Below are 24,718 nucleotides of genomic sequence, written 5' to 3'. Positions count from 1 at the left end.
TACACATCCCATGAGGCCTTGTAATTCTCTGACATTCACAGACATGACTAGGCATGATGGAAATTGAAGTTCGTGAACAACTGGTGGGCCATAGTTTGAAGACCTCTGAATTTGAGCTTTGGTATATGCTGACTTTGAGATTTAGCATGTGGGTGGGGGATGGGTAAGTAAAACTGGGCATTTATACATCAATAAGGGCTTGTGGTCAGTGAAGGTTTTAACATCATTACATAAACATACAGAATCATAGGTGGGAATGGATGGACTGATGTATTTTAGATAAATCATTAACTAGGTACTAAAACATTGGCCAAGGAATAATTGTTTGAGGGAAAGCAATAAAATGACCCAAATTCAAAATACTGTTAACAGGCAATGCGTTTAGGGACACATAGGAGAGAATGGTGGGGTGGTTAGTGGGTAATTTTACAAATGGTTAAAGATAATCTACATCTTTACTACTATGTGCATGCGGACAGAGGGTAGTTTACAAATAATGGCCTGTATCAATTGCTGTACATCCAAAAACATCATAATTCGGGTGAAACTAGTAATACATGTAATGTAATGTAAAAAATCAAACATACCTTGATATAGTCCTTCTGCAAGACCTTGATGATGGCAGAGCAGGTCTCAGGGATGATGATACCAAGTGCTTGGGGGGAGATGCCTGTGGTGAACTTCAGATCCTGCAGGCTTCTCCCTGTTGCAAGATACCTCAACGTCGCAATTAACCTTTGCTCAGGAGTAATTGCAAGCCGCATACAAGTATCCTGCTTCAGAATATAGGGGGACACCAGGGCAAGAAGACGGTAAAAGATGGGATCCGTCATCCTCAAATAATTCCTGAAGTCATCAGGATTATTTTCCTGGAGCTCCCTCAGCAAGGACATATGAGAAAATTGATCACGGTTAAGCAACCAATTTTTCGTCCAGGAGGTCCGCTTCTTCTTCCTATTGCTCGTACGTCGTCTCAGAGCCAAAACTCCAACACTAACGACAGCAACGGACGAATTCACGGTCGCCATAATAAATTCTCGAACGATGTCTCGGAAAATAGCGAAATGTCGTCAACCAAACAAATGCTACCGAAATCAGCGCGAGATGCCCAGAAGGGTCACGGCCAAACACTCACTTCCTCTTTTGTAGCGGCGAACGTGCGTGGAACGTAGTGACGTCATTTTCTGTCGGAAGACAAATGTCCTGGGCAAGTTTAGAGCACTTTTCAACAGACAAACAACAAACACACCAGCCGCGAACATTTGTAGGACGTTCTGTCGGCCGACGATCGGTACGTGTGTACGGGCCTTAAGCACGGCGGGACGGTGGCGATTTAAATTTTTTATTTTATTTATTTATTTTTAATTTTTTTATTATTATTACTATTATTATTATTATACTTTTTTTTTGTACAAACTTTATTGCTATCACAAGGAGTGAACAACATCCCTTGTGATAGCATTGGCCGTGTCAGGTCCTCTTTATGGAGATATTTGGGGTCTATTAGACCCCAAATCTCTCCTTTGGCCCCCCGATGCAGCCAACCGGCCAGGTAAACAAAGGGGTTGGACCGGAAGTGAGGAATACTTGTCGCTCCCGGTTGCTAGGGTTGCAGAGAGAGGGAAGAACAACGTCAGTTCCTCTCTCTCTGTCTCAGACAGCCATCACCGCTGGCCAAATCGCTCCCGCCCTTTGCGATGGGACCGGACAGCCCGGGAGAGGCGGTGGCGGGAGGGGGGGGGGTGCGGGACCCCCTTCAGCCACCCGCAGAAGTGATTGAGTGGCTAATTAGCCACTTAGATCACTTCTGCCTTCTACAAAATCACTGGCTGAAATTAATGGTACCAGGATGATGCCTGTAGGTGTAGGCATCATCCCAGTACAACCACTGAAACCCAAGGTCATACGGGTACATCCTTGGGTGGGAAGTGGTTAAAAAATTCCGTAACCCTTTCCAAAAACGCAGAGGCACAAAAATGCATTGCTGTGAAGTGTTCCATAAGAACCCATGTTAAAAAAATGTCCTGCATTTCTGAAATAAGCAAAAAGCATGAAAAAAGCATTGGTGTAAATGGAGCCTAAGGGGGCCACATGCGAATCATACAATCGATCATTAATGCAAAAACAAAAAAACAATCAAATTAAATAAAAATAAATCAAATACCTTCTATTTACTGTAAATAAGCTCTTGATCGATTTCCAGAGTTAAAATGATGTAAATCACTTCTGACTGATTGAACAGATATCTGCATGTTTTCAGAGAATCGTAATTCAGATTGAGTCCCCGTCCACATTGGAGGGACTTCTCATGTGATTTGACAGGTCCAATCACATGACAAGTTGCAGCCTATTGAATCGCTCTTTTCAAATCTGTGCGGCACTGACTTTTGAAAAAAGGTAATTCCTGCACTACTTTTGAGTGATTTCAGGTGCGACTTGTATAGACATCTGTGCATGAAGCCGCACAGATGTCTTCCAAGTCGCACTGACATGCAACTATTTCAGATGAAGTCGCACGATTTCAAAGCTGCAGGCAATGTGAACGGGGGCTGATGGTGTGATCATTTTGTAAAAAGATTGTATACATTTTTGTCTGACGGATCATATGCTGAATTGATATTTTCAGTCGATCGCAAAGTGCACAACAATATCACATGTTTTATTCTTCATTGATTGGTGGAGGGATCATTTTTAAAATATTAAATACATTTTTATCTGACAGATCGCATGCTGGATTGATATTTTCAGTCGATCGCAAAGTTCCATTCTTCAATGATTGGTGGAGTGATTATTTTTTAAAGATTGTATACATTGTTATCTGACGGATCATATGCTGGATTCATATTTTCAGTGGATCGCAAAGTGCACAACAATATTGCATATTTCATTCTTCAATGATTGGTGGAGTGATCCTTTTTAAAAGATTGAATACATTGTTATCTGACAGCTTGTACGGCGGATCAATTTTTTCATCGAATGGCAGAGTGCACAATAATGCTGCATGTTTCATTCTGTAATATTTTAATCAATATAAATTTCTTGTTAGCAATTTCTTGTATCGAAGTCATTGACAAATCACTACATTTAAATTGGTCCTAAATGTATTGATTTGTGATTGATTTAGGGGTGAGTCATTGCAAGAAAGCGAATATTCACTGATTGAATTGAACGGTATTGGTTGAAAACGGGATCTATCAGAAGTGATCTATTGGCAATGATCATGTAATCAATCTGTATTACGACTGGAATGCATACAGATATTCATTCAATCGTTCAGAAACAGAAAATAAATTCCATCACGACTAATCGGCAATGTTGAAATTGATTGAAAGCTTAGTAAGACCGCATTCACACGCAGGGGAGGACTGGGCCAGGGGACTGGGGGGCAATTACTCCTGGGCCACTCTAATGGCCCGCAAAAAGGTTGCACTGCATCTGCCACAGACATGCCTAAAGTTTTCTGGTGCAGAGAAGTAAAAAAGTCCCTACCGCTGACCTACTGAGTGCAGGATGAAGACAAGGACAGAGTGCAGTGCAGTGCAGTGCAGTGCAGTGCAGTCCCCCCCCCCCCCTAGCATGGACAAGGACAGAGTGCAGCACCCCCCCCCAGCATGGATGGTGTAAACTGTGTCTGAGCAGAGGTCGGTTCCATGCCCCACTGGAGACTCTCCTCCATCCCCAACCGAGCTATCCCAGCTCCTCCCATCCGCCCCCTGCTGGCCAGGTTGGGAACCCGGATTCAGCCGGTGGGTAGAGAGTACCTGGAGCAGGGCTTCAGCCTGGAATGGGGGTCAGGAGGGGGCTGGGAAGAGAGAGCGTGGGAGGGGGGCTAAATGGCTGCACCATGGGCCTCTGGTTTGTACTTACCCCCTGGCCCTAAAGTTGCCAGTCAGCCCCTGTGCACACAACCATATCAGCCATGGTGTGCCAAGTATGCAACGACCAGGAAGCCCAAACAAGTCAATGACATGAGCCGCAGCTGTAGGCATTTATCTGTACATTGAGTGGTTGCATGCAGAAAGGCCCTCATTCACAACTGAGCGATTTTCTGTAGCTCTAAAACGCTCAACAAATAAATCCCATTCATTTCAATGGCCCCCGTTTACATTTAAGCGTCCTGTACCCTGAAGCAAAATGCCTGTTGCTCAAAAAAAGTACATGAGCTTCTTTTTTGGCAGATTACAGCCGTTTTTGGCCCCATAGACTTCAATAGAAATGCCTGACTTGAGCGTTTTATTAAAGTTTTGTCACTCGTTTTCTGCTTAAATAGCAGCTCTCTACCCCTAATTCCCTCTCATCTCCTCCTCCTAGTGCTTTCTATTGGCTAAACAAAAACGCCTGAAGCTGTAATACGCTTCTAAAACGCTTTCGAAAAGATTGTAAAAAAAAACACATAAAAAAGATGCCTGAAAAACACCGGTAAATTGCTAACGCTCATTTGTGACTGGAGCCTAAAGCTGGATACACACTATACAATTTTCTTTAGATTTACCAAAACCATAATATGAGGTCAGACCTAAACACTTTCAATGTGTATGCAATCTGGCCGGCCCTCGTACTACATAGTTGAAGGTAAATCTAAAGGAAATCGAACAACAAAAGTTGTATAGTGTGTATCCAGCTTTATGGGTCATACACACTATACAATTGTCTTTAGGTTTTTTTCCTTTAGACTTACCAAAACCATATAATATGAGGTCAAATCAGGGGCGTAACTACAGGGGTTGCGATTGCAACTGGGCCCAATGCTCCAGCATTGGATAGGAGGGGCGGTGGGGGCAGCATGTAGAGAAATCACTGTCCTCCTTTTTCCTCCTGTAGCTGCAGAAAGAAAATGGAGGTCTGGTCTGGTCTGGTCTGGTCTGGTCTGGTCTGGTCTGGTCTGGTCTGGTCTGGTCTGGTCTGGTCTGGTCTGGTCTGGTCTGGTCTGGTCTGGTCTGGTCTGGTCTGGTCTGGTCTGGTCTGGTCTGGTCTGGTCTGGTCTGGTCTGGTCTGGTCTGGTCTGGTCTGGTCTGGTCTGGTCTGGTCTGGTCTGGTCTGGTCTGGTCTGGTCTGGTCTGGTCTGGTCTGGTCTGGTCTGGTCTGGTCTGGTCTGGTCTGGTCTGGTCTGGTCTGGTCTGGTCTGGTCTGGTCTGGTCTGGTCTGGTCTGGTCTGGTCTGGTCTGGTCTGGTCTGGTCTGGTCTGGTCTGGTCTGGTCTGGTCTGGTCTGGTCTGGTCTGGTCTGGTCTGGTCTGGTCTGGTCTGGTCTGGTCTGGTCTGGTCTGGTCTGGTCTGGTCTGGTCTGGTCTGGTCTGGTCTGGTCTGGTCTGGTCTGGTCTGGTCTGGTCTGGTCTGGTCTGGTCTGGTCTGGTCTGGTCTGGTCTGGTCTGGTCTGGTCTGGTCTGGTCTGGTCTGGTCTGGTCTGGTCTGGTCTGGTCTGGTCTGGTCTGGTCTGGTCTGGTCTGGTCTGGTCTGGTCTGGTCTGGTCTGGTCTGGTCTGGTCTGACACCAGTGAGTGAACTTCCAGGATTGCAAAGGTCACACTTGCAACCGGGCCCTGGCATTCCACCACCGTGGGGAGGCTCCAAGATGGCAGGAAGGGGGCCCACTGCAAAACTTGTGAAAGGGACCCGCTGTGGGACCGCAATAAAGGACCCCGCAAGCAGAGTAAAGGACCCCAGGATCAGTGGGAAGAGCCCCGGGCTTGAAGGGAGGGCCCCGGCCAGGGGTCCGGGGGGGCCCTTCATGGTTTCTTGCACCGGGGCCCTGAAGGTTCTAGTTACGCCTCTGGGTCAAATCTAAACACTTTCAATTTGTACGCAATCAGGCCGGCCCTCGCACTACATAGTTGAAGGTAAATCTAAAGGAAATCTAACAACAAACGTTGTGTAGAGTGTATCCAGCTTTAGGGCCAGTTCACAGCACATGCAGTCCAGTGCGTTTTTTTTCTGCATCAAAAATGCATGGAAAGTTATACGGTTTCCAATGGCATCGTTTACACTGGCGCTTGCAGTTCCAGTTCCAGAAAAAAAAGTAGAACATGCTGCATTTTTCCTGTACTGGAATGCTGTAAAATGTATCAAAAATGCGCTGGAACGCACCTAAATGCACCAAAAACGCAGTGGAACACACAAATCCTGATTTAAGGTTAAGAAAAAAGAGTGGGGGGGGGGGATGCACTGGACTGCACCAAAAACACGCATGTACAAAAGCATCTGGAACGCATGCAGACTGCATTTCTATGGTGTGAACTGTCCCTTAGGAATCCTCTGTCCGTGTGTCCTCAAAGAGTTAAGTTTTGTTATTTCAAACCTGTGACTATTGTATTGCATTGGACTCAGCTGCTGCTAGCCCAAAATATTTCCAATTGAAGGATTTGGGTGTGACGATCGGCTCTTGGTGAAATTTGCATAGATTATGGTCACCTTTAGGGCGATTAGAGGTATACACCGGATTCCAGCAGCAAGAATCAGCAGAGTCTTGCTCCTGTGATTTCAGGTGTATGCAAATAGTGGCGGCCGCTCAGCCTCTGCAAAGTAATGACATGCAGAGAGGAGCTGTCACTGTATGTAGCTGCACAAACAGCAGTTATACTGGCCATACATGCTACAATATGATTGTACAATCTCCTTTAGGCTGGCCATACACTATACAATTTTCTTATTCAATTTCCTTTAGATTTACCTTAAACTATGTAGTGCAAGGACCTGTCTGATTGCATACAAATTGAAAGTGTTTAGGTTTGACCCTATATTACATGGTTTTGGTAAATCTAAAGGAAAGTTGAACAAGAAAATTGCATAGTGTATGGCCAGCCTTAGTGCCGTTCACACGGGTGCAATGCGGGAACTCTGCGAATCCACTGCACATCGCACCCAACTCGCAAGCAGTTCACACTGCCATATGGGAACTGCTGGGAGTGTCAATACAATGTTAACGACACCCCCAGATTAGTTTGCATATCGCAGTGCGAACTGTCAATTTGGACAGGGATCATATCGCATAAGTGTGAACACCCATGCAATCCCATTCTGGTGCGGACCAAAAAAAAGGGTTCTGTGCGATTTTGGTCCAAATGCGATGTGAATTCAGCCATGCAATCTGTATGGCTGCATTTGCATTGCACAGATATCGCATGTGATTTGCACAGCAGTACGGTGCCAATTGCATATGTGTGAACCGGCACTTAGGTCTACCAATAGGTAAGCAGGCTGAATGGAAAAAAAAACAAACAAAAAAAAAAACAAACAAACCCCCCCCAAAAAGATATTTCCCCCCTCCATCCTCCTACCTATCCCATCTTACATGTTTAACCTCTTCTGGACTGCCCCACGTATATTTATTGCAGCAGGGCATCCTCAAAATCAAACTGTATGGCTGAAATCGCATTTGCACCAAAATAGTACGACATCCTATTTTTTGGTCCACAATGGAATCGGATCGCATGCAATTTGATTCCTGTACCATTTGACAGTGTGCACTGTGATCTGCGAACCGATCTGGGGGTATCATTAACTTTACATTAACACCCCCCAGTGGTTCGCAGATGTCAGTGTAACCAGTGTGCGATTCTGGTGCGCCGTGAGAAACCCCACTGAACCGCAGGGTTTCCCGCAGCACACCAGTGTGAACCGGCACTAAGGCATTTATTACCGGTAGACCTTCAAAGGCATAGCTTTGAGTGACCTTTAGCTTTAACAAAGTTATGTAACATGAGGACAAACATAAACAATCCATTCAGTTGATGTCAATTCAGGCTAGCTACATAGATGATGGTAAGCCCCCGTTCACATTAGGTCGCTCCGACTTAGGGGGCGACCTGTGAAGTCGCGTGCGGCGCGACTTGCACGGACTTCACATAATGGAAGTCAATGCAAGTCGCCGAAGTAGTAAGGGACCCTTTTTCTAAGTCGGAGCGACTTGTGTCACTCCTATTAGAACCGGTCCTGTACTACTCAATGACCGCGACGGTGCGCGACTTGCCAGGCTGACAAGTCGTGCTAGTGTGAACTGGCACTTAATCTAATAAAATGATCAAATAAATAAAAATAACAAATCAAATACTTCAAATTGAAGTCAATTTAAAGAAATTTCCGGGCAGTGTATTTGGTTATTGCTCAGAAATGACATTCATTTTAAAATTGAATGTTAACCACTTAAGCCCCGGAGGATTTGGCTGCTCAAAGACCAGGGCCTATTTTGCAATTCGGCACTTGACTTGCGTGACTTTAACAGACAATTGCGCGGTTGTGCGATGTTGTACCCAAATTAAATTGACGTCCTTTTTTCCCCACAAACATAGCTTTCTTTTGGTGGTATTTGACCACCTGTGCGATTTTTATTTTTTGCGCTATAAACAAAAAAAGAGCGACAATTTTGAAAAAATAACAATATTTTCCCCTTTCTTTTTTATATGAAATTCTCCAAAAAAAATGTAAAAATCTAAAATTTTTTAACATTTCAGGCCAATTTGATTTCTGCTACATATTTTTGGTAAAAAAAAATCGCAATAAGCGTATTTTGATTGGTTTGCGCAAAAGTTATTGCGTTTACTAACTAGGGAAAAAGATTTATGTCATTTTTATTGTTTTTTTTTTAACTAGTAATGGCGGCGATCTGCGATATTTTTTGCTGGACTGTGACATTGCGGCGGACAGATTGGACCCCTGACTGACATTTTTGACACTTTTGGGAGTACCAGTGACATTACTACAGTAATCAGTGCTATAAATATGCACTTTTACTGTCAAAATGACACTGGCTGGGAAGGGGTTAACTTTATTGGTGATCAAGGGGTTAAGTGTGTCCCTAGGGGTGTGATTCTAACTGTCAGGGGGCGTGGCTTGTTAGATCATCACAGAGACATACAATCCTACAGAACAGGATCGCATACCCTCTGTCATGATCTAAGGGAGAATGACAGACGGCTGTATTTATATCAGCCGTCTGTCTTTCTCCCTCTCCTGCGGGAGATCGCGAGTGGCCGGCGGACATCGGAGCCGCCGGTCACACGCGCGGGGATGGCAGGGAACGAGCGGGAGCGCGCCACCTACAGGCTCGTGGGCGAGTGACGTACTGGTACGTCACTTTGCCTGTAGGGGGCTGACTGCCGCAGAATATAGTCGTGCGGCAGTCGGCAAGTGGTTAAAAGCAAAAGACAATTTTCGAATGACATTTGTCCATTCATCGAACATTCAAAGAATTTTTGTACGAATGTTCTACAAACATTCTCATCCAAAAATCTATAAGTATAAGGCCAGCACAAGAAAAGTTTTCCTTCCTGTGCCTTCGAATTTTCCGATCACTGCAGTCAAAAACAGACATCACCCCACCAACGATTAGAAAATCAAACAGATTTTCTTAAAACAAAAATTTCCGTCTGAAAATCTATACGTGTATGGCCAGCGTGAGCCCCATTACACATTGACTGCGGCTCTGAAATGGTGCGACCTCATCTGAAAACGCACGATTTCAAAGCCACAGGTCAGTGCGACTTTGAAGACATCTGTGCGGCTTCACACACAAATGCCTCTGCAAGTCGCACCCGAAATCAGCAGGAACTACTTTTCCAAAATAATGCGGCGCCGCAAGATTTAAAAAGTGCCATTGCTGGCAATAGGATGCGACTTGTCATGCGATTTGACCTGTCAAAAAGACTCCAATGTAAACGGGGGCTAAATGAGATTGTACAATCAGATTGCATAGTGTATGGTGACATAGATGGGGTTTTTTTTGTGATCAGACAGTAGCAGCTCATTTTTCATGATACGTGTGTGTATACCCGGGCTAAGGAAAAAGTTCTCAGTGTGAATGCAATTACAACTAAGTGGAAAGAGCTGCTGCTGATTACAAAGGTAATGACCTCTGGAACTGTTGGTGTAATGGTATTACAAATTTGGTGTTTGCCAAAATCTGCAAAAGTAGTGCAGGAACTGCTTTTTCAAAGTGATGCGGCACTGCAAGATGTGAACAGTGCGATTGCTGGCAATAGGATGCGACTTGTCGCATCAAATGACTCCAATGTAAATGGAGGTAAAGGAGATTGTACAATCACAATAAATAGTGTATGGTGACACAGATTTTTGTCATCGGACAGTAGAAGCGGCTCATTTTCTGTGTCTATGGGTTGTCTGTGATGCGGTGCGGCAAGATTCGAAGAGTGCGATTGCTGGCAGTAGGCTGCGACTTGTCTCGTGATTTGACCTGTCAAATCACTCCAATGTGAACGGCAGCTAAAGGAGATTGTACAATCAGATTGAATAGAGTATGGTGACAGATTTTTTTGATTAGACAGTAGAGGCTGCTCATTTTCTATGTTTATGGGTTGTCTGTGATGCGGTACAGCAAGATTCGAAGAGTGCGATTGCTGGCAGTAGGCTGCGACTTGTCTCGTGATTTGACCTGTCAAATCACTCCAATGTAAATGGAGGTAAAGGAGATTGTACAATCAGATTGAATAGTGTATGGTGACACAGATTTTTGTGATCAGTCAGTAGAGGCAGCTCATTTTCCATGTCTATGGGATGTCTGTGATGCGGCATGACAAGATTTGAAAAGTACGATTGCTGGCAATAGGATGCGACCTGTCAAATCACTTCAATGTAAACGGGGGTTAAAGGAGATTGTACAATCAGAATAAATAGTGTATGGTGACACCGATTTTTGTGATCAGACAGTAACGGCAGCTCATTTTCCATGTCTATGGGATGTCTGTGATGCAGCATGACAAGATTTGAACAGTGCGATTGCTGGCAATAGGATGCGATTTGACCTGTCAAATCACTCCAACATGAACATGGGTTAAAGGAGATTGTACAATCAGATTGCATAATGTATGGTGACATAGATGGGGTTTTGTTTGTGATCAGACAGTAGAGACAGCTGATTGTCTATGGGTTGTGTGTACATTATGTAGATGAGAGGTGTCAGTGGAAGGAGATGAGCACACACAGGTAATGAGGAGTGAGTCATTGTTGTGTATGAGGAAGCAGAGTGATCCGGCTCCTCCCTGCTCTTATTACCTTCTATGATGATGGTAGTGGAGGAGGAGGAGCTGTCACAGTGGAGTTGCCAGGAGGCAGACAGGAACAAGTGCTATCTATATCTATTGAAGACATTATGCTGGACACACCATGAGCTGGAGGCCTCATAGTAGCCAAGGAGTAGTCCTGACAGCTTACCATGCCGGTAATAAGGATTCTTCAAAGCTCTCCCCTAGAAGGTAAGAGATAGCAGGAGATCCTTGCTGGGAGGACAGGGAGCAGCTGCATGGGCTGTGCAGGCTGATCAATGAATGTGTGTGTACTATAGATCCTATATACTATGGATCTACTACTACCCCTATCCTCCGCCATCCAAGGGTGCAGACACATCGTGTAGACTTGCCAGAGTTTCTTTGTTGTATCTTCTTGTTTCTACTAATATTTGATTCTTTTCTAGAGCTGTCAGCATTGACTTCCTTGGTTTGTATCATAATAAAGTCTAGGATGTTGTTGGATTGTAGAGTGAATGTAGAAGATGTTTGTAAACTTTGCACTTCTTCCTCTGCCCTTAGTTTGTGAATGGATGTCACCTGGTGATTGGAGGTGTGTGTACCTGTCTGGAAGTGGATGTGTCTGCTTATAGATAATAATGGCACTGACATCTACATCTGATTCTGCGCTGCCTGCTCCTAGAACTAGCCCTGCGCTAGTAGAAAAATTGCTTTTCGTTTCCGCCCTGGTTCACATGCGATGCGCAAAATGCACAAGATTTGCTGCGTTTCTCTGTATCGCACTGCAAAGTAATCGCACGGCGTCCACGCGATCTGCTGTGGGTGTCAGCTCTGGTTCACACTGATGGCATGCGGGAAATGCACTAGATTCGCTGCGTTTTTCGGCATCGCGCTGCAAAGTTAATTGCACAGCATCCATGCAATCTGCTGTGGGTGTCAGCTCTGGTTTAGGCTCGGTTCACACTTGTGCGATGCGGGAAGGCTGCGAATTCGCAGCCTGTTCCCGCATCGCATCCGCACATCTGGCAGTTCACACTGCCATATACGATACGCAGGGGGTGTCAATTAAATGTTAACGACACCCCCAGTTTGATGGCATAATCGCAGTGCGATCTGACAGTTCGCACAGATCCTGATGGCGCGATCGTCTTTGGCGCGGATACAGTGCAAATTCAGCCATACAAAGTGTATGGCTGAATTCGCATCCGCACATGAGATCGCATGCAGTGCGCTCCGAATTACATGCGATCTCCGCAGCCGCAATAATGTGAACCGGGACTCACACTGATGCCCTGCGGAAAATGCACAAGATTTACTGCGTTTTTCTGCATCGCACTGCAAAGTAATTGCACAGGGTCTGTGCGATCTGCTGCAAGTGTCAGCTCTGGTTCACACTGATGGCATGTGGGAAATGCACAAGATTTGCTGCGTTTTTCCGCATCGCAAAGTAATCGCTCAGCGTCCATGCAATCTTCTGTGGGTGTCAGCTCTGGTTCACACTGATGCCCTGCGGAAAATGCACAAGGTTTACTGCGTTTTTCTGCATCGCACTGCAAAGTAATCGCATGGGGTCCGTGCGATCTGCTGCAAGTGTCAGCTCTAGTTCACACTGATGGCATGCGGGAAATGCACAAGATTTGCTGCGTTTTTCTGCATCGCACGGCAAAGTAATCGCACTGCGTCCATGCGATCTGCTGTAGGTGTCAGCCCTGGTTTACACAGATGCCATGCGGGAAATGCACAAGATTCACTGTGTTTCTCCACATCGCACAGCATCCGTGCGATCTGCTGCGGGTGTCAGCCCTGGTTTACACTGATGCCGTGCGTAAAATGCACGATATTTACTGCGTTTATCTGTATCACATTGCAAAATAATCGCACACTGATGGCATGCGGGAAATGCACAAGATTTTCTGCGTTTTTCTGCATCGCACGGCAAAGTAATTGCACTGCGTCCATGCGATCTGCTGTGGGTGTCAGCCCTGGTTCACACTGCTGCCATGCGTGGAATGCACAAGATTTACTGCATTTCTCTGCATCACCCTGCAGAGTAATTGCATGACGCCCATGCGATCTGATGAGGGAATTAGCCCATGTTCACACTGATGCAATGCGGGAAATGCACAAGATCCACTGTATTTTTCTGCATCGCGCTGTAAAGCAATCGCACGGCGTCCATGCGATCTGCTGCAGGTGTCAGCCCTGGTTCACACTGCTGCCATGCAGGAAATGCACAAGATTTACTGCGTTTCTCTGCGTCACATTGCAAAGAAATCGCACGGCATCCATGCGATCTGCAGCAGGTGTCAGCCCTGGTTCACATGCGATGAGGGAAACCCACTAGATCCACAGCGCTTTTCTGCATCACGCTACAAAGCAATTGCAGGCGTCCAAGTCTCAGGCCCCTTTCACATATAAGTGTTACAGAATCACGCAATTCTAGAACACGCTAAAAAAAATGCACGTTTGGGTGCGATTTCATTGTTAATAGTACCCCAAGATGCCATTTATTTAAAATGTATTTACTTTTGCTGCAATTCGCTTTTAGCATTTATTTTTTGGGCAAATTTGTTGTTGGGCAGATTAAAAAATGCAAATTGTGGTAAAAACGCACTGCATGTTTTTCTGCAGCTTCTCCATTGAAGTCTATTGAACCAAATAGGGGGGAAAAAAAGCACCGTTTTGCATTTAAAAAAGTCCCTGACCCTTTCCAAAAACGCAGCGGCACAAAAATGCATTGATGTGAACGTGTTCCATAGGACCCCATGTTAAAAAAAAAAAAAAAAAAAAAATTACCCCCTTTTGGGGTGTATGTTAACCTTTTTAATTGACACCCGCAGCAGATCGCATGAACACAGTGTGATTGCTATGCGGTGCAGAAAATGCACAGGAATTGCTGTGTTTTCTGCACTGTATCAATGTGAACCAGGGCTGAAAGGGTGCTAGTATGTGGTGCATAATATGGCACAAAACCGCTGGGGGGGCATCCATTACAAAAATGTTTAGGGTTACTACTGCTGTAATAATATTAGTTGGATCATCTAATTACCGTATTAGTAGAGGTGAGCTCGAGGGTGTTGTGATGGTGATGATCTTCTGAACCCATGCATTCGAGCCTGCAAGGAAGTTGTCACCTGTAATGGTCCAATCTGGTCCACCTGGGGGATATTTCAGGTCCTGCAGCCAGACTTGTACAAGGGCCATGTATACATAGTTGGTAAGGGGGGAAAAGACACCAGCCCATTCAGTTCAACCTGTGGTGTGTGAGAGACAGTGTGTTTATGTCAAGAGTACATTGTATACCCCTGTATGTTGTGGTTGTTAAGGTGCCCATCTAATAGTTATCAATGCTCCCTGCTGACACCACTGCTTGTGGAAGAGAATTCCACACCCTTACCGCTCTGACAGTAAACAACCCTCTACACAGTTTGATGTTAAAGTGGAGTTCCACCCATTTTTGGAACTTTAGATCTATGTAATCCCCTTTAAAACGGCTTTTACCAATGGAAACTTTTTTTTTTTTGCTAGTAAATACCTTAATTTCTGCTTTATTCCTCCTCTCCTCACTTCCGGGGCCGATCGGCGATGACGTCATTCGGCGATTCGCAGTGTCTGCTGGGATGTATTCTATTCCAGAAATCTCGCAGTAGCTGTATCTGTACTGAGCCGTGCCTGCCCCGCCTCCGCCCCCGCCTCCGCCCCGCCTCCTCTCATTGAGGTGTATTGTATGCAATGTATTAAGGCTGTTCTCTGCCCCGCCTCCGCCCCGCCCCGCATCCTCTCATTGAGTTGTGTTGTATGCAATACAACTCAATGAGAGGAGGCGGGGCGGAGGCGGGGCAGAGAACGGCCTTAATACATTCATACAATGCAACTCAATGAGAGGAGGCGGGGCAGAGGCGGGGCGGAGGCGGGGCAGGCACGGCTCAGTACAGATACAGCTACTGCGAGATTTCTGGAATAGAATACATCCCAGCAGACACTGCGAATCGCCGAATGACGTCATCGCCGATCGGACCCGGAAGTAAGGAGAGGAGGAATAAAGCGGAAATTAAGGTATTTACTAGCAAAAAAAAAAAAGTTTCCATTGGTAAAAGCCGTTTTAAAGGGGATTACATAGATCTATGTATTCCAACCTATTAAAAATGGGTGGAACTCCTCTTTAAACCTCATCTCTTCCAATTTCAGTGAATGGCCACGTTGCGACAATTTTGAAAAAATAACAATATTTTTCACATTTTTTTATATGAAATTCCCCCCCAAAAAAATGTAAAAATCCAATTTTTTTATCATTTTAGGCCAATTTGTTTTCTGCTACATATTTTTGGTAAAAAAAATCACAATAAGCATATTTTGCTTTGTTTGCGCAAAAGTTATTGCGTTTATTAACCAAGGGAAAGATTTCTGTCATTTTTGGTGTGTTTTTTTTTTTTTTTTTTTTTTTTTTAACGAGTAATGGCGGCGATCTGCGATTTTTTTTTTTTTTTTTTTTTTTTTTTTTTTTATAGTGCTATAAATATGCACTGTTACTGTAGAAATGACACTGGCAGGGAAGGGGTTAATTTTATTGGTGATCAAGGGGTTAATGTATGCCTGGTGCTTACTGACGTGTGTGGGGGGAGGTGACTGAGTGACACAGGGACAGATCGCAGATTCAGCTATGCTGAACCCTGCAATCTGACCCTGTCTTTCACTTAGGAGATCCGCTCGCTTTTTTTACACAAGCGGGCGGATCTCCAGACTCGATTCCCCGACGATAGGGGAAGAGCGGCGGTGATCACCGCCGCTCCTCCCCTGGCCCAACGCCCGCTGTAACTGAATACAGCGGGAGCGAGCATCCGGTGGCTCGCGCGTGCTGCTCACAAGGGGGGCAGTCCAGCGATGTAGATCTACGTCGCTGGACGGGAAGGAGCCACTTTGCCGCAGTATAGTCAACGTGACTGGTCGGCAAGTGGTTAAATTCCATTTCACTAAAATGTTTTTTCCCAACGCTAGGGTCACCCGTACGGTATTTGCACATCGCTATCCTATCCCCTCTCAAATGTCTCCTCTTCAGAAAGAATAAGGGCTCTTTCACACGGTCCGCCTCCGTAGGCGGATCCGTGTTGCTCAGCGGGGATCGATCCGCGATCCCCGCTGAGCCGGGCGGATGACAGCTCCGTCTCCGCTCGCAGAGCGGAGGGGGAGGTGTCTCAGCACCTCTATGGGGGATCGGATGAGAGCGGACCGCTTGTCCGCTCTCATCAGATCCGCTCCGCTCCGATTACTGAACGGATGGAAAAATAGGGTTTCCATCCGTCCGGATTTCACGGATAGGATCGGATGCGGATGGCAGCGGGTGTCAGCGGAGGTGTCTTCGCTGACACCCGCTGCCCCATAGAGCTGCATGGAGGATCCGATCAGATCCGCCTAAAAAACTGACAGGCGGATCTGATCGGACCGCCCGTGTGAAAGAGCCCTAAGTTCAATGCTTGTAGTCTTTCCCCATAGCTGAGATCCTCTAAGTCAGTGGTGGAGAACCTTGGCACCCCAGATGTTTTGGAACTACATTTCTCATGATGCTGAACTACACTGCAGAGTACAGGAGTATCCTGGGAAACGTAGTCCCAAAACATCTGGGGTGCCAAGGTTCACCATCACTGCCTAAGTGATGGCCAACCTTGGCACCCCAGATGTTTTGGAACTACATATCCCATGATGCTCATGCACTCTGCAGTGTAGTGGAGCATCTTGGAAAATGTGGTTCCAAAACATCTGGGGTGCCAACGTTTGCCATCACGGCATCCCTTTTATTAGATATGTTGCCCTTCTCTGGGCTCTCTCTCCAGTTCCAGCACATCCTTTGAGGACCCGTGCCCAGAACTGGATGGCATACTCAAGATGTGGCCGGACCAGAGTCTGGTAGAGTGGGAGAATTATGGTTTTATTTCTAGAGTGAATCCCATATTGCATGCCAGTATTCTGTTGGCTTTGCTTGCAGCAGCTTGGCATTGCTTGTCATCTACTTGAACCCCCAGGTCCTTTTCCATCCTAGATTCCCTCAGAGGTTCTCCCCATAGCAAGTAACTTGTGCTCGTATTTTTAGCACCCAAATGCATTACTTTACATTTCTCAACAATAAACCTTATTTTCCATGTAGTTGTCCACCTCCCATTATTTTATTTTGGCCTTTTTTGTAAGGTTTCCACATCCTGCGCTGAAGTTATTGCCCTGCTTAGCTTGTATCATCCACAAATATTGAGATTGAGCAAATTCCCCCACCGCAGATGATTGGCCCATTAGAGGTGACCGCTTCCGGGCAGGCTAGGACACATGGGTTCAGAAGAACATCCAACACAGGCCCTAGCTCATCTTTGTTTTATTTTTGACTGCAGTGATGAGAAAATATGAAGGACCAGGATGGAAAAGTTTTCATGCGCAAACTCATTTCTTACAGTGTATGCGGTTTTCATTCAGGAAAGTCCATTCATTCCAAATTGGAAAGTTTAAGGCAAATAAGTTTGAAGGGGACAACATTCGTCAATTTATCGATTGTACTGAGAATTTTCAGACGAATGTTCGTAAATCTAGTCATGTATGGCCAGCTTTACTGGACAAAGTTTTCTGCGGCAAGGTGTGCACTTGGGATTAAAGCACACATATACAATATATTGTTGTTTAATCATGTACTTTGGATGCTTGTCAATTTTTTTTTTTTTCTTTTGGATTATGATAAAAGTATTCAGTAAGAAGTGCAAGATAACATGTGCTTTTATTCCTGTCGCTAAGCCCCCATTCAAACCGGTGCCATTTGTCATGCGACTTGACAGTTCCAAATTTTTCGTTCATTTCCCCCTTTTTTTTCTTTTTCGTTCATTTCCCCCTTTTTTTTCTTTTTCGTTCATTTCCTCCTTCTTTTTTTTTTTACATTCTTTTCCCCTTTTTTTTTTTTTTTTTTTTTTATTTTAAATTCCTTTCCTCCTTTTTTTTTTATTCCTTTCCTCCCTTTTTTTTTCCCTTACTTTCCTTCTCTTTTTTTTTTTTTTTCATTCCTTTCCTTTCCTCCTTTTTTTTTTTTTCTTTTGTTCCTTTCCTTTATGTTCGATCCTTTCCTCCCCTTTTTTTTCTCTTCTTTTCTTTTTCTCCTTCCTTTCCTCCTTCTTTTTTTTTTTTTTTTTTTGGTTTCTTTTCTCCTTTTTTCTCTTTTTTTTATTTTTTTCATTCCATTCCTTTCCTTTCCTTCCTAACTGTCTAGTAAAGCAGCACATTCCACTGCTTGTATCTTTTTTTCCCCCTGATAATTTATTTGCAGTGTCACTGCCCAGCAGCACAGTATGTTGCACAGCTGTGTAGTTACATGCAGTGCACTGCAATGTGGAAAAACGCAAATATGCTGCATTTTTCCACACTGCATTGCACTGCTTCTCACACAAACATCGCTGTGTGAACAGGAGGGGCACATAGAGAACAATTGTTTTCTATGTGCTCTAGCGGTGCAGAAAACTACAGGTCACTGCAAATAATGTGAACAAGCTCTTACTATGACACGAACATGTAATCTTGTACTCCTAGGATCAATTATAGTCTAAGCAAATCTATAAATATTTGTATAGAGTTGCGCAAGATCTGGCACACATTGCACTGCAACATTTACAGTAGATGCCATCAAATATTTAAAATGATAAAAAAAACCTGTGCTAACTGAAAATTGAGGTCGCCATTGCTGAATTCTGCTTCTAGAAATGTCAGAACAGATCAGGACTTACAGTGCATTCAGAAAGTATTCACAGTGCTTCACTTATTCCACATTTTGTTATGTTACAGCCTTCTTCCAAAATTAATTCAATTCATTACTTTCCTCAAAATTCCACAAACAATACCCCATAAGGACAACATGAAAGAAGTTTGTTTGAAATCTTTGCAAATTTATTAAAAATAAAAAAAAAACAACAAAATCAAATGTACATAAGTTTTCACAACTTTTGCCATGACAATCAAAATGGAGCTCAGGTATAGCCTGTTTCCGCTGATCATCCTTGAGATGTTTCTACAACTTGATTGGAGTCCACCTGTGATGTATTCAGTTGATTGGACATGAAATGGAAAGGCACACACCTGTCTATATAAGGTCCCGCAGTTAACTGTGCATGAAGTCCAGGGAGTTGGCTGTAGACCTCCGATACAGGATTGTATCAAGGCACAGATCTGAGGAAGAGTAAAGCAAAATTTCTGCAGCATTGAAGGTCCCAATGAGCACAGTGGTCTCCATCATCCATAAATGGAAGGAGTTTGGAACCACCAGGACTCTTCCTAGAGTGGGACACACAGCTAAACTTATGGGCCATACACACTATAAGATTTTCTGAAAACTTTTTCCTTTAGACTTACCAAAACCATATAATATGAGGTCAAACCTTTCAATTTGTATGCAATCTGGCAGGCCCTTGCACTACATAGAAAAGGTAAATCTGAAGGAAAAAGTCTTCAGAAAATCTTATAGTGTGTATGGCCCTTTAGCAATCTGGGGAGAAGGGCCCTAGTCAGGGAGGTTACCAAGAACCCGATGGTCACTCTGAAAGTGCACCAGCATTTCTCTGTGAAGAGAGGAGAACCTTCCTGAAAAACATCCATCTCTGTAGCACTCCACCGATCAGGTCTGTATGGTAGAGTACCCAGACGGAAGTCACTCCTCAGTAAAAGGCACATGACAGCCCACCTAGGGTTTGCCAGAAGGCACATGAAGGACTCTCATATAATGAGAAACAAAATTCTCTGGTCTGATGAAACAAAGATTGAACCCTTTGGCCTAAATGGAAAGCGTCATGTCTGGAGGAAACCAATACCATCCCTACAGTGAAGCATAGTGGTGGCAGCATCATGCCGTGGGGATGTTTTTTAGCGGCAGGAACTAGGAGACTAGTCAGGATCGAGGGAAAAATTATTGCAGCAATGTAGAGACATCCTTGATGAAAACCTGCTCCAGAGCAGTCGGAACCTCAGACTGGGGTGAAGATTCATCTTCTAACAGGACAACAACCCTAAGCACACAACCAAGATAACAAAGGAGTGGCTACAGGACAACTCTGTGAATGTCCTTGAGAGCCCAGACTTGAACCTGATTGAACATTAAACATCTCTGGAGAGATCTGAAAATTACTGTGCAGTGCACCGACGCTCCCTATCCAACCTGATGGAGCTTGAGATGTCCTGCAAAGAAGAATGGGAGAAACTGCCCAAAAAAAAGTGTACCAAGGTTGTAGCATTATTGGTGCCACAGGCGCTTCAATAAAGTATTGAGCAAAGGCCGTGAATACCTTTTTTTTTGTCCATGAGATTTTCTTTTTTTGCAAAGATTGTGCAAAGATTTCAAACAAACTTCTTTTACGTTGTGATTATGGGGTATTGGTTGCAGAACTTTGAGGAAAATTATGAATTTAATCCATTTTGGAATAAGGCTGTAACTTAACAGAATGTTGAAAAAGTGAAGGGCTGTGAATGTTTTCTGGCTTCCCTATACAGTAACCCCCCCCCCCCCCCCGTGTATATATCTCTGACTAATACCCCTGTGTGGGGTTGAGATTTCTGGTGAGTGCATCGAATACTAGAGAGGCCACGAGCACTCAAACAACACAACATCACCCCCCCAAGTATTAGTCTGGGAATTATCGCACAAAAACTAACTGTACCACTGGATACCCACAAGATTATGGACTATTTACTGTGATTTATTCACTACTCACTCCATACTATACTTAAGCCCCGTACACACGTTCAGATTATCGAACGATCTGTTGTCTGATTTTTGTTGCATGCTAGTCTCATGTGGAAAGTGAAGAGGTTACTTTCATACGAAAATTCCCGTACGACAGAATTCAACTTCAGAAGTGATGTCATGTGTTGAATTGCTTTGTATGTGTTCTTTCGTTTCTAAGCATGCCTAGTCTTGCTCTTACGATTTTTTTTGGACGAAAACTGTACTAATTAAACGAATATCGGACGTTGTGTTGACGTAAAGATAAACATTTTATAGCCTCTACATCCAGTTTTTGTCCTCCGAAAATCCGTAATCAGCTGTCGAAAGCACTATACTAACAATCCGAAAATCGGCAGATCGTTCATCGGACTAAATTTTCCTTCCTTCCGATTTTCGTATCGTGTGTACGGGCCTTTAGTCACTAGTATCATATCTGGATTCTCACCCCTATTTTAATCTCTCCATTTAATTGATTTCTTTAGATATTTGATTTACTGCACTGGTCACTTATATATATACTGTATGTATGTGTATGTGTGTGTATATATATATATATATATATATATATATATATATATATATTTCTGCACCATTGAGTCACTAATGATTGCATATATTCTCGGAGAGTATTTTTTGTATTGAAGCCATTTTGATTATTTTCTACTATACTTATGCACTCAGTCACTACTACTGGGTCTTCATTTGTAATACCCAGAGTGTTGCACTTCATTTGCACAGCCACTTTATATCACTGGTATTAACATACTTATTAGAATCTTGCTTTTGTGCAATTTGTGTCACATAGATACTTTACTGGGCGCACACCCAGGTTGCCCAGCCTGCTGCACCTATTAGCACCAGTCACTTTATACATTATTGTTATATTCTTATTTATTACTACTATTACTATTATTATTATTCATTGGATTTTCATTTTTATGGTTTATCTATATATGGATTTCTGTTCATTACATCCATTAGGCATTACATATACCACTCCACTCCTACTGAGTTGTATACAGTAAACCCCCGCTCCATCGCGGTTCAGTTTTTGCGGTCCCGGTATATTGCGTTTTTTTTTATTTTGTAATGTTATTTTACTATATAAATCATTAAAAATGAAATATTTTTGTGTTTTCCATAGCTCTTGCTATGTCTCTCAGTATCTTTTATGTGTTTAAATGAGTTTCTATTGTTTTAAAAGTGTGTTTAAAGACCTTAAAATGCTTTTACACGTACAGTGATAGTAAAAAAAACATGCCTACAATGCATTGTAATAGGGTTTTTCTATTTCGCGGAATTTCACTTTTCGCGGCTGGGTCCGGAACGTAACCCCCGCAATGGAGGGGGGTTTACTGTACCTCCCTTTACACCCCTTTCCCCCAGGCAGCGCCATATTCCCTCACCCCTTACTCCAATTTTTATTAATTGATCTAACCTTTGGTTACATCTGAGGGAGGCTGCAGCCCTTTTCTGCCCTTTTACCGTAGCGCAGAACTCCTTTTTTATAATCATTGGACTCTTTATCCACAAGAAGACATATAAGATCATTCTCCTGTCCCAATTTCTCTCATGCCATAAAAGAAACATACTCCATAGCGTAATCCTGTTATAAATGTATTCCCAATGCAAACTCCCAACTTTTTAAAACACCCCTACAAAGGTAATAAAAAAACAGAGCATTGGATTATATCTGTAAATACTGCACAGCTTACATGTTCTCCCTCACCACTCGCTGGTATCCCTCGATCGATCGCGGTGATTGTTGGGTTGAGTACACGAGCTTCTGGTATCCGCATAGTCCCGCCCTGATGCGTTTCGTCATCACGACTTCGTCAGAGGCTGCCGTGCTATAATACCACTGAGCTATAAGACCACTGATCACTCAGTTCTCAGTCTCCAGTGAACAGAGACCCATTTAGCTCACTGGAGTGGTGGGCTGTGGAGGGGACAAGAGTGGCTGGGTCAGGCTCTCACCAGCAAGCTGAGAGGCTGAGCCAGCGGACAGTCCAGGCATCTGGGTAGATCCCAACAAGAAAGTCGGGATCTTTACAGGCCCTGGATCAGCTCAGTGATGTAAGCCAACAGCGGAGTTTAGCCTGCTGTAGGGTGACAAGAGTGCAGAACGAAGTACACTCCTGTGATCCTCAGGAGACATATAGGCAAAACCTGTGGCTATACCTTTCCTTTTCAGAGCTTGTTTACACCAGATGCTATCAGGTATCCTGTTTAAATCCATCTCCTGGAGGCATGCACAGTAAAATCTGTGTTTTCCAATCACCTTAGTTCATACCACTACGTTCAGTTCCAGTGCTTTAAAAAAAAAAAAAGTACAGCCACATGCATTTTTTTTTTTTAACAGAACACACATAAATTCAAGGGGGATCCTTAATATGCTAAGCAGTCAAAGGAAAAAAAAAAAAAAAAAACATTCAATGGAATGCACTTCATCACATCCAATGCCTGACGAAAGGGTCCTGCGTGGCTCTGAAACATTGCACGACTTCTGTGATTTGATCATTCTTCAATATAGATTTGGATGTAATTGGGGATCTGTGGTGTGCTGGCGAATATGTAAATTTGATATGGAATGCATATCCAACACATTAAAAACATGTGTAAATGCCTGTCTAAAAAAATGCTTGAGTATTATGGTGTGAACTAGTCTTTACGGGAGTTCTGTATCATTATATAAACCCTAGTGTTTTTGGGAAAAAAAAAATCTCTACGGTTGTGTATAAATTCTAAGGTTTAGTCTGTGGTGTGAGAGGAATCAAAGACTCTGCATTTTGTATCATCAGTCCACCTACAGTGGCGGTTGAATTCTGTGGGTGACTTTTCAAGGCCCTTTCCAGATCCTACAGACAGATGTGTTGAAAGCGATGGGTTTCAAAAGATCAAGGCAAAATGACTCACTTTAGATGCATCTATTCACAAAACAAAAGAAAGTATAGGTCAAGAATTTTTTTTTCCTAAATGGAAAAGATCAAACCTTTGAGAATGCTGCTCTGGCTGACACTTGAAATTATTTCCTGGCTAATGCATTCTCTGTGGTTTTACTGATTCCCAAAGGTCCACCGAAGCAGCATAGTAAAGACAAGTCTGTTTCTCATTGTGCATGTGAAGGCCAAATATACTAGATTCCCAATGCCAAGTCTGTCCAGGAAGGTCCAGCTGCTCTTTTCCTTGAGGTCAGATCTCATTTGTCAAGCTTCAGTTGTACATCCTGAAGTCAATTTGCTGATGCTTACAGCAGAGATATTGAGCCTAAAGCTAAAACAAAGGGGGGTCTCTTGAAGCACTGAAGAAGAGTGCACTTTCTGCTCCTCATTCGTGCCAGATGTTTCAAGTCATTCCCAGAAATGGCTCATGATACAGAGCCACAGGTAAGGTTAAAGACATGTTGATCAGGTCTCATAGAGCACCACTTAAGCCCCGTACACACGCACAGATTGTTGGCCGTAAATTGTTGGCCAACGTCCGATCTGCCGATTGTTGGCTTGTTAGTATGATGCTTCCGACAACCAACTGCGAATTTTCGGCCGAAAAAAATCTGGTGTGCATGCTATAAAATTTTTGTTGGCCAACAAAGAACGGCCGATTGTTCCTCAGTCAGTACAGATTTCGGTAGACAAAAATCAGATGAGCAAGACTGGGCATGCTCAGAGAAGAAAAAACACACTGAAAGTCAACCAGAACATGACATCACTTCTGAAGTTGGTTTTTGTTGGCCAACAAAAGTCCAGTGCAAGTCTAGAGCACATTTCAACCAACAAACAACACTGGACAAAAGTTGCCCGATCAGTTGGCCAACAATCTGTGCGTGTGTACGAGGCTTTAGGGGGGAAATTGCAGACTGTTGAATGCTTGTGCCGAAAGACTGCAAAGGAAGTCTCAAAGGGACACTTGTTTGGCACCAAAGTCCTAGAGTCATTACAACGAGCCTTAATACATTTTAGAAGGTTTCAAAAGGCCCGTACACACGTACCGATTGTCGGCCGTAAAGATTCGG

The 24,718-nt window shown here is 43.9% G+C and overlaps 1 protein-coding gene across 2 annotated transcripts in view; it reads left to right on the top strand.

Moving 5' to 3' along the window:
- ARHGAP18 (Rho GTPase activating protein 18) overlaps window positions 1-24,718 on the top strand; it is a 216,496-nt gene that overhangs the window by 68,980 nt on the left and 122,798 nt on the right. Inside the window, exon 1 of one of the 2 annotated variants that reach the window (XM_082249092.1) lies at window positions 11,020-11,201. The exons of the other annotated variant lie outside the window; for it this stretch is intronic. Within the exon in view, the coding sequence (XP_082105218.1) occupies window positions 11,113-11,201 (89 nt within the window). The 5' untranslated portion in view covers window positions 11,020-11,112. Of the gene's footprint in view, window positions 1-11,019; window positions 11,202-24,718 lie in introns of those variants that run through there. 2 annotated transcript variants of the gene reach the window in all.

The sequence above is a fragment of the Pelophylax lessonae genome, assembly GCF_965119305.1.
Source record: "Pelophylax lessonae genome assembly, chromosome: 3".
In the NCBI taxonomy this organism is placed as follows: Eukaryota; Metazoa; Chordata; class Amphibia; order Anura; family Ranidae; genus Pelophylax; species Pelophylax lessonae.
The sequence above is the reverse complement of the archived record's forward strand: the minus strand, read 5'-3'. Positions and strand labels throughout refer to the sequence as shown.